Below are 11,191 nucleotides of genomic sequence, written 5' to 3' on the forward strand. Positions count from 1 at the left end.
GGACCTGATTCTATACCTAACCGTGTGTTGAAAGACTGTGCTACCGAACTTGCCCCGAGTATCGCATTGATTTTTCCAGAGGTCTCTTGATTAAGGAAGCCTACCAAATGACTGGCCCAATGCAAATATAGCACCAGTTTTTAAGACGGGAGACCGCCAACTACCGGAAAACTACCGTCCAGTTTCTTTAACTTCTTTGCTAAGTAAATTACTCGAACACATTGTCTGTCGTCACATGATGAAGCATTTAGAACGTCATAAGATCCTGACTTTTCGTTCAGGTTATTCCTGCGAAACCCAGCTAGCTGTCACTATTGAAGATCTAACATCAAGCTACGACAGAGGAATACAAACAGATATTGCAATATTAGACTTTTTGAAAGCACTTGACACCGTGCCACACCATAAGCTTCTTCATAAACTGAAAGCTTACGGAATACAGGGCCGCCTACACCAGTGGATCAAATCATTTCTATGTAACCGACTGATGAGGGTAGTTGTTGAAGGGGAGTGCTCAAAAGAAGTCACGGTGGACTCAGGAGTACCCCAGGGTACTGTATTAGGCCCCCTCCTATTCCTTTGTCATATAAATGACTTACCTGATACGGTGCAGTCTAAAGTCCGCTTATTCGCCGATGACTGCCTACTATACCGTGAGATAAGAACACACAAAGACCACCTAATAATGCAGCAAGACCTTGCTAACCTGGAACAGTGGGCGAAGAAGTGGGGGATGCGTTTTAATGCCACTAAATGCTATGTGCTTAATGTCCGATAGAAGTCTACGTTCTTTTACCAGCTAAACGGAACCATCCTCAAAAGTGTACAGACAAACCCGTACTTAGGGGTCATGTTGTCATCAGACCTTAAATGGACGACCCACATAAATAATATATGTAGGAAAACAAGTTCCACACTAGCTTTCTGAGACGGAATCTTCGCCACAGCCCTTCAGCTACTCGTAGAACAGCATACATCTCCCTAGTACGTTCTACACTAGAGTACGGGGCCATTATATGGGATCCCTTCCTTCAATCAGACATCATCAAGATGGAGAAGACACAAAGGAAAGCAGCTCGTTTTATTACTGGATACTATAAAAACCGGACACCAGGGAGCATTACCAACATGCTTAAGACCTTAGATCTTCCATCTTTACAAGAACGAAGGAAGAATTACGCCTAACGTTCCTGTTCAAGGTGGTTGAAGGGCTAACATCAGCTATACCGCCTGATACTTACTTGGTAGCAGCCACCAACAAGCGACAAATCAAGGCCAAGAAATTTACTGACTTTGAAACACGGAACATCATCCATAGTACCAACAATAGCCGTAGTTTCAATATACCATCGTGTAACACACCTATAAGAAGAAACTCATCCTTTGTACGCACAGTCATTGACTGGAGTGAACTGAGTGACCATCAAGTGTGTTCAAAGACTGTAGAAGGCTTTAAATCAAACCTTCAGCGCGAATAAGGTATACTTGCGCTCTCCCATTTCCGTTGATCATATGCCAGAAGTGGTGATTCAACGTACCAATACAGATACAGAACTAAATATTCTCGCAGTTTTATACTAGTCATCTATGAAATTTCTACGCCATTGAGTGTAACCTGTGTGGCTTAATTTATGTGGGAGAAACCAAGGGTTCACTTAATAAAAGAATATCGGGGCACAGATTTCAACTTAATAATGGTGGTAACCAACTTCTTTACAAGCATTTTAATGCACCGGACCACTCCATCTTGTCCATGAGGGTAAGGATTTTGAAAAAAAAAATACCATCGTAAAAACAATCCAACATTAAGTACCCCTTTTCGTAGACAACAAGAAGATCACTGGATCAGGACCCTAGGCACTGCATTTCCATATGGATGCAATGATAATGTATATGATGTGGGAAATTTGACTAGTCCACAAGGAAATAACGTGAATGGGATGGGACTCTTTCCTAATACCCAAAGACGAAAACGCAGTCATGGACATCGTTCATATAAAAGACCAAGTATAAATGATGTCACGTTTAATTCACTTTTGCCTTACGTCAACAGACAATTAGGTCCACATCATACTCATAAAAAACTTTACTCTGTTCCATTGAGAGTTTTACACACGTTAGTTGAAGAAGCTATGGCTAGTCTATACTTGGATTTTTTAACACCTGAATACAGACTAAACTCTATGATTATGGATGTTGCCTACCACAGGCTCTATAAACCAGCACGGACCATGGATGATATTCCTTCCAAATCAGTAAGTGCTCTACCAAGCCCCTATCTTTCCTCCTCACGAAAATGTTAACAGCTGTGAAGGAGAAACTTCAAACTTATTGTGCGACTACATATGCCAGAAGTGGTGTTATTCAAATGTGGTTTCTAAAAAATTCTAAAGAACTTTTAGTAAACTTGAAATCGTAGAATTTTCCCCAAATCAATAACACTAAAACCTATGACTTTTCAACACTATACACGACCATTCCTCACGATAAATTAAAGACTAGACTTTTTGACATCATAGACAGTTGCTTCTTCAACAAAAATGGAAAACGGAAATATTCATATCTAGTGATCAGCCATTCAAAATCTTACTTTATTAAACACCACTTTCATTCCACGCACAAGTATTCTGAAGTTAAAATAAAAAATACGCTAGAGTTCCTCAATGACAATATCTTCGTGGTCTTTGGTGATCAGGCCTTCCAACGGTCTGATGGAATTCCCATGGGCACGAATTGTGCTCCTTTGTTAGCTGGTCTGTTTCTATACTCATATGAAGCAGAATTTATTTAAAAACTTCTACGTGAGAAGAAAAAATCTCTCACTGGGGCCTTCAATTCGACATTTCGATGACATTTTGTCTATTAACAATAATAACTTTCATTCATATGTCGATTTGATATATCCTTGTGAGCTCGAAAAAAAGGACACCACAGAGTCGTCCACTTCTGCTTCATACTTAGATATTTTATTGAAAGTAGACATTAACGGCAAACTGACAACTCAATTGTATGACAAACGGGATGATTTCAGCTTCTCCATCGTCAACTTCCCATATTTATGTAGCAATATTCCATTATCACCTGCATAATGGTGTTTATATCTCTCAACCGATTCGATACGCAAGAGCTTATTCTGCGTGTGGTCAGATTTGAAATCAAGGCAAGCTACTGACAAACAAGTTGATGGTACAGGGGTTTTAACAATCTCGTCTAAAGTCAGCATTTCGCAAATTCTATAGTCGTTATTACGATCTAGTTTGCCAATACAATTTATAATTGGGTCAAATACTGTCTGACGTTTTTCATACCGATTATTAGACCGTTCTTGGCACAATGATTTTGACTACAGATAACTCCGTTTACCTCATCAAGATATAGGGCTCACGGCGGGTGTGACCAGTCAACAGGGGATGCTTGGTTCTCCTGAGCACCTGGTCCCGCCTCTGGTGTGTCCAGCGGTCCATGTTTGCCCAGGTATCTGTTTTGTATTGCTTGTGGGAATTGTGAGATTAATCACTGTTCATTATATTCACCTTTTATTCTAACCCCACATTCCTAAGTAAAAATTTATTATGTGAGCCAGTGCAAATGCAGGTGTACAAGCATACGCATATTAAGTACATGTATTTATTACCAGTAATTAAATTTATCATCAATTACAGAAATATCCTCCAAATGAATCTCGGTGAATATTCATCGAACCGATTCTAAGAAAATCACGAATGTTTCCGGTCTGAAATTCACTCCAAGTATTTAATGACTTTGAGTTTCCCCCCTCTCTCCACCAGCCACAGATTGTCTTGGTCATCAATGCTTATGCCCTCGGGTCTTCTTAGATATTCAATGAGAGATACAAGATGTCCAGCTTCATTCAGTATGTGCACACAGTTATTGTCATAGTCCGATACCAAAATATGTCCCTGGCTGTCCGTAGCTATATACCTTGGATCAAACACTACGCTTTGTAAACCGGTATATTTTAACTTTAATTTTCCGATCTTGTTCAACAGAAGTAGGACACCTGCGTTCCAGTCGGCAGCACAGATATCACCGTTCCTGTTTTCGGCGGTAGGGATGGCGCAGTGAGGCCCTTTGCTCTGGAAAAGGGGCTGGCCATTTTCTCTATAGCGGATCTCTTGCTTCAAATCCAATCCATCCCTAGAATATCGTAAGATTTTGAATCTTTTATCATCTCCAGATAGGTTATTCCACAGAGAGATTAAAATATCTCCAGATAGTGTGCAGCTAATCTCCGTCGGTTTCCAGTCAGTTTTGATAAGTGTAGTCATTTTCTTGTTCTTCACCATTACAACCTTTTTATCATAGCAATCAATGTACAGCAAATCTGCGTTTTTCCAAACTACCAGGCCATTGGTGGAACGGCCAGACTTAGTGGCAATCTTCTCTAGAACCGATCCTTTGCTGTTGACTCTTGTTATTGTTTTGTCGTTTCCACTTATCCATGCCTCATCTAATTTCAGCCAACTTATTTTGAAGAGCTCATTGTAGGTGGTGTCCGCTGTTGCAGTAATGACGGATCTTGGTAGCACCTCTCTGTAGTGAGACTGAACCATCGAGAGGTGATCCATCAGTGGAATGATGTATTCACCTTCCTCCTTTGTAGCTGATGAAGTCAGGACTCCAATGCTTCCTAGAAATTGTGTTTTATCGATAGCGCCTGGTAAAAAAGAAGCAAACGTTACGCTTACGCGTGGCGGAACTCTTTGAAACTTCTCTACCACAGGCCGATAGCCGAACATCTGGGTATTCTTTGATCTGAGCATTTCTTTATTTCGTTGTATAGCTTGATGCATTTCTCCTAATACATTTTCAAACCTGGATAAGTTGTCTTTCAGATGAGAGAGATCTTGTTTTTCGGTTGCTTCAATGCTATCGATATATTTGTCAATAGTCCCTTGAATCAGTCTTTGTAATTTCTCGCCATGATCTCTAAGTTCTCCCTTTAATACGGAATTTCTTATTGGTACTTCTGTTGTATGCCTCTTCAGTCCATCGATGATTTCATCATATTTGGGTACTAAAGTTTCCTCCAAGAGCTTCGTTTCTTGAATTATGAAGTTAAATTTCTCGTCGTAAACATCTGAAATTTCCACCATACTGTGATTGAAATGAGACTTGTTAGCAATGCATTTAGCGCATACAGGAACATCGCATTTTTGACAAAAGAGATCGCAGATCTGATCCGTATGGTTAGGACATAATGGTCTAGGGGTTGTCAGGTATTTTTGGTCATATTTTATAATATCATGTTTCTTCTCAGGCTCCGAGAGCATATGTGGACCAGCACAGTTACCACACAAATCGACACCACACGATTTGCAGACAAGTTCTACATTGTTACTGCAGAGGGTACATGGCAGCAGATCTTGTGCAAATGCGATATCTTTATCCTGTGAACCGGTATCTTTATCCTGTGAACCGGTATCTTTATCCTGTGAACCGGAAGACGCCATGTCCACTGTTATACTGTTCTGTACAAAAAAAAAAAACAACCCAGGTAGCGGCAACTTTGAAATGAAGTACATATATTAAGAAGAGAAAAAAAAAACCTTCTGGAATGAATTAAGAGAATACTAATTCTAACTTTTATATCTACCAATGGCTTATCTTCCTCCAGCTGATTCCAAAACTCAAAGACACGAATCTGCAATTAAAATAATTTACCGGTAACTCAAAGTCAGCAAGCAATAATTAAGTAGGAACACTTTCTGAAGAGGTAGGGCTAAAAAGAGTCAATAATTTGTTTGAACTCAAACATCCCACTGTAAATTGTATAATCAATTGTCTTCCATTTGCTAGTTCTCAATAAAATAAACGTATACATTTTTGTGAATTTGTTCTTCTCGTATTTTGTTTTAATTCAACACTATTTATCATTTTCATTGGTTGAAGAAACACAAATAAATGAATAGGACTGGGCAGAGCCCATTTTAGCCCTCTTCCTACATGAGTGAGTTTGATTACAATATGGTAACTATCCTGTCACAACTCTTGTAGAGATGCCACTGACCTCTATTTATATTGCTATATTAGACAGCGAATTAACAGAGTGCACATATATAGCATATTTCAAATATCTTTGTTTTACGTTCCATTCGAGAATTTTGCTGTCAACTTTAGGTCAAGTACAGGAACTTCTCCTTGAGTTTTTCCGAGCTTTCCGGAAAGGCACGATATGTTAGGATTGTTTTTAAAATTAGTCAGTCTGGGGACTGGCTATTAAAATAAGGCGTAGTACTAACTACTAATTTCATCTGCCAGACAGCCACTGGTTAATAAAAATTTAATACATAGTTTACATACTCAAACTATCCCTGATCAAAGTAGGAGAAATAAAAACTTTTGTTATTTTCTAGATGTAACATGTAAACCCAAACTTCCGTCTCTCGTCGACATTGATAGATGTAAGCACCTTAATCGGAGTGAAGAATAGAAGTTGGCATTGCAAAATACAGACTAACACAAAAATAAGACATAGACTCCGTCGCCATTACATACGTTAACACATATTTTTGTAAATGGGGCGGTAAATTAATGCAACAAAGCAGATTACCTTCGAGACATAGTTCTTATTCTCTTTTCCGCTCTTTAGTATGTATAGGAAGTGATTAAGATGACATATGCGCAGAGGTCGTTCATTGTATGATAAACATTTACAATTCCGTGTTATTGTAACAGTTCTTTTGAAATTATTGGGAAAAGTTCTGAGTACACACACACGCATGTGCTTTTGGCATTTCATCACAATGGTTTATATGCAGGTATTAGTAGTGTGATAGAAGATGAAATGACAGGAGTTTGTAAATATTAGATATAATTTACATCTTTACCCTCCTTTATGATTCTGTATATCATAGAGATCGGTAGAGGCTGTATGTTTGTCGAATGAATTTTGGTATTTTGGTGTTTATATCCTCCTCAATTTCATTTCTGAATAATTATTTTTATTCAATATTGCATTTTTAATAATTCATTAATAATAATCATAATAATGATAAATAGATAAGTAGAAATAGTTCAAACGATGAATTTTTATTTTCCCATTTTTTGTTCTCTCTGAACGAAGTACTTTTTTGACAACATTAAAAAAAATCTGTTCTAATGTTCATACATACACATGCTAGCCTTGATGGAAACTCAAAGATTTGACGTTGAAGCCATTTTGAAGTTATAAATTCAACTTTGATATCATCCGGAATTTGGATTTTTTTTAATATTAAGATTCAACTGAAAGATACCAATAGGTAATGATAAAGTATGTGAAGAAAAATCCAACGAAATAAATACATGACAGTTATTGTACTACATGCATTTTCCTCCGGTTAAAAAAAAAATGCGATAAACACTAGAGAAATATAAAATTTGGATTGTGTGCATAGTTTTTGTAAAATATGTTGTGAATATATATATATATATATATATATATATATATATATATATATATATATATATATATATGTGTGTGTGTGTGTGTGTGTGTGTGTGTGAATGTGTGTGTGTGTGTACAAAGCACTAAAATGACCAACGACGCGAACAACCAGGTTGTCAAATTTTCGGGACGACCCGTCCCTTCTTCAGGACAAACTAAAAGAATTACATAATGTGTCCAATATCAACAGAGAATAATAACAAAAACTACATATAAATACATCTAGCACTACAACTACACTAATCTACAAACGTATTTACAACTCAGACTACATGTTTTGGTTTTTTTTGGGGGGGGGGGGGGGTAGGCTTGCCAATCAATGTTAAAAGCGGAGCGAATTAGGACATGCCTTATTCCTCCAAAGAGCTGATCCAAAATCATGATTACTAATTACACATGGAGTAGAGAAATTAATCGGGAACCCAAAACTTTACATAGCTACAAGACCTGATGATATACCTGCCTTCATTCTTTTACTAATTACACATGGAGTAGAGAAATTATTCGGGAACCCAAAACCTCACATAGCTACAGGACCTGATGATATACATGTACCTGCCTTCATTCTTTTACTAATTTCATTCTTCAAGCTGCAGTAGGAACTCTCTTCCTCTACTTCACTTGACTATATCAGTTGTCATTAGACAGTGGGAGAATACCAAATGACTGGCTCATAGTAAACCATTCAAAAACGGAGAAAAACACCTAGTCTCCAATTATAAACCTGTGTCACTAAGTTGTTTGTAAGATATTTGAACACATTGTCCACAGCACCATCGTGGATCATTTCGACAGACATTTATTAACATCCTCTGTGATGAACAACATGGGTTCAGAGCTCGAAGATCCACTGAAACACAGCTCATCCAGACAAATCATCACCTGGCAAAAAATCTGAATGAAGGGGGCCCAAACGGACATTATACTGCTCGATTTCTCAAGAGCATTCGACAAAGTCCCACACCACCGCCTCCTCACTATGGAGTTAGAGGAACAACATTAAAGTGGATAGAAGACTGGCTTCATGAGAAAACCCAATCAATTTCATTAGAGGATCACAAATCCCAAACTTAATTGGATGTTCTGCCAGGAATGCCACAGGAAACGTTCCTGGGTCCGTTACTAATTCTGACATGTTTCATACCGATTGTTAGGCCGTTCTTGGTACACTGATTTTCACTACAGATAACTCCGTTTACCTGATCAAGATATATATGGCTTACGGCGGGTGTGAGCGGTCGACAGGGGATGCTTACTCCTCCTAGGCACCTGATCCCATCTCTGGTGTGTCCAGGGATCCTTGTTTGCCCAACTCTCTATTTTGTATTGCTTATACAAGTTATGAGATTGGTCGCTGTTCGTTATCTTCACCTTTCATATATCAACGACCTTCTACAGGCCATCAATTCGGATGCAAGACTGTTTGCTGATTAATACCTAATCTACCGCAAGATTCGAAAGCAACAGGATACTACTGTGCTCCAAGAGAGATGGGAACAGAAATGGCAAATTCCTTTATACCAAGAGACATGCACGGTAATTCGAATAACCAACATGCGTCATCCATTGACTGTATATTGTCAGCGAGGGAAACAGAACCCTTGGTTTCCTGTGACAAAACCTCAACAGATGCTGGCAGGAATTCAAGATCAATGTGTACTGCACATTAGTAAGACCAGGATTTGAATATACATGTACATCCTTACCATGCTACCCACATTAAGTACCTGGAGGCAGTACAACGGAGAGCTGCCAGATTTATCTATAGCCATGGCAGAAGCCGTGATCCAGAAGTGTAACGGCAATGCTGGACAGGTTAAAATGGGATCCCCCCCCAAGCACGACGTACTAAAAGCAGGCTGATAATGTGCTTTAAAAATACAGAAGAACCTAGTAGACCTGGAAAGTACCCAATTTTACATCCCTGGAAATACCAGAACGCGTGGTGGGCACAGAATCTGGTAGCAGAAAACCCACAAAGATGTATTTCGCCACTCTTTCAGTCCCAGATAAAGATCCCCCCCCCCCCCCCTGCTCAAAGGCCGTAAGCGCCGAGCATGGGCCTTAATCTTACAACCCTTATCGGCAATGGTGACGTCTCCACATGAGTGAAGTATTCTCGAGAAGGATGTTAAACAATATATACAATCAAATCGATCAGTCGGAATTGTGATTGCCCTACAACAGACGCAGCATGTGCATGTATATAGTTTTAATCTTTTAATAGGGAGGCAAGCTGTTTTCCCCAAGTCGTAGTCTAAAAATACTCAAAGATGAGTTCAACTCCCAAATGGAAGAAGAAAAAGAAGATTGAATTTCCTCTGGGGTATTTTTTCTCAACCTATGCACACATTGCACTGTACAAGTGCATTCACAATATGCTCATTAGTCTTTTTGGCGCTAAGTAAAAAGAAAATGGATAGTCTGCAGGGAAAGGATACTTACCAAGTTCTGAATTTTCCATAATGAAATGGTCACCACATGATCCTATACATGTACGACTAGAAAAATGTTCTAGTATCCTGAATTTTCTCACAATTTGAAATAATTGACAGTTTGATAGACATTGCAGAGAGAGAGAGAGAGAGAGAGAGAGAGAGAGAGAGAGAGAGAGAGGTCGAGAGAGAGAGGTCTGTCCACTGTACGCATGTACCTCTAGTTTTATCAAGTTCGACGTATAACATAGTATAACAGTATAACATATATTTAGGTAGGTGGAGTATTACCTGTATAAACTGTGAACTCGTGCCCATATATACAGTCTTCAAATTCTCAAATAAGCAAACTGGTTGAAAAGGAAAGTCACGGGAATGGAGAAAATACCATGGACCAAACCAGGATTCAAACCTGGGCCCCCTGAATCTCCAGTCAGGTGCTCTACCAACTGAGTTATCTAACTACCGATGATCGAACTCGTCTGATAGCCACATTCCTCCCTTCTTAAATGTCTTCACACCTTGAAGGGAAAGGCAACCCTAACCACATTGTTGCCTTTATGAATAAAGTATTACTTACTGATATCGTAAATGACAGTCTTTAACAACAAAAATCATTGCTTAACAATTAAATCAATATTAATCTATCTTATATTTCAAATTACCCGCCGCTAAGAGAGCGGCCATTGAAGTTTAATTTATTATGTCACACCGTCAGTTCCGGTTTATTTCATCAGCAGCACTGTAAACATGACAAGTCACGAACAGTTAAGTTTAGAGTCGTATATATTTGAGCCCGTTCTTTCGCAAGAGGAATTAAAGAAAAGAAGATGTTCAGTCGAGTCACAGACCAGACAGATGGTACTCGTTTCTCCATACATGTACCAAACCTCAACTTGTCAGTACGCAAATGATGGGTCCACAGTTTACATAGTATTTTCTTTTCAAATAACTTTGTTGGGTCAGGACTTTCGGGGGGAGGGGACTTTTTTCACATCTCCCTTCGAATTAGTGTAATTAACTGCTTGACAAGAGAGCATCCACCTACATGTATTTACAATGTATTCTTAAAATCTACCACATGCACATCTTTGATGATCTTAGAATGTCATCAAAACCGGAATATACGGCGTAACGTCAAAATTATTGATATTTGTGGTCTTGAATACAAAAGAGTTCCGCTTCATGGCAGCCTCTATAGATGGCGGGAATTTCAATTTTTAACATTTTAAAATTAGTACTGAGGCTTATCTGCGCCGTATACCAACAGAATAATATGACAAATCTTTATCATATAATTAATCTT

The 11,191-nt window shown here is 38.7% G+C and overlaps 1 protein-coding gene across 1 annotated transcript; it reads right to left on the reverse strand.

Annotated features, from left to right (window-relative positions):
- Positions 1-3,613: 3,613 nt before the first annotated feature.
- LOC125671636 (uncharacterized) lies at positions 3,614-6,633 on the reverse strand. Its single transcript, XM_048907463.2, has 3 exons — positions 6,575-6,633; positions 5,618-5,665; positions 3,614-5,492 (listed from the first exon to the last, which is right to left on the reverse strand). Exon 3 carries the CDS (start codon positions 5,472-5,474, stop codon positions 3,741-3,743), a length of 1,734 nt encoding a protein of 577 aa, XP_048763420.2. The 5' UTR covers positions 5,475-5,492; positions 5,618-5,665; positions 6,575-6,633; the 3' UTR covers positions 3,614-3,740.
- Positions 6,634-11,191: the final 4,558 nt, after the last annotated feature.

This window comes from Ostrea edulis, chromosome 4 (genome assembly GCF_947568905.1).
Source record: "Ostrea edulis chromosome 4, xbOstEdul1.1, whole genome shotgun sequence".
In the NCBI taxonomy this organism is placed as follows: domain Eukaryota; kingdom Metazoa; phylum Mollusca; class Bivalvia; order Ostreida; family Ostreidae; genus Ostrea; species Ostrea edulis.

Coding starts and splice junctions, on each gene's coding strand:
- LOC125671636 (XM_048907463.2), bottom strand. CDS start 5,474: ATGGCGTCTTCCGGTTCACAGGATAAAGATACCGGTTCACAGGATAAA.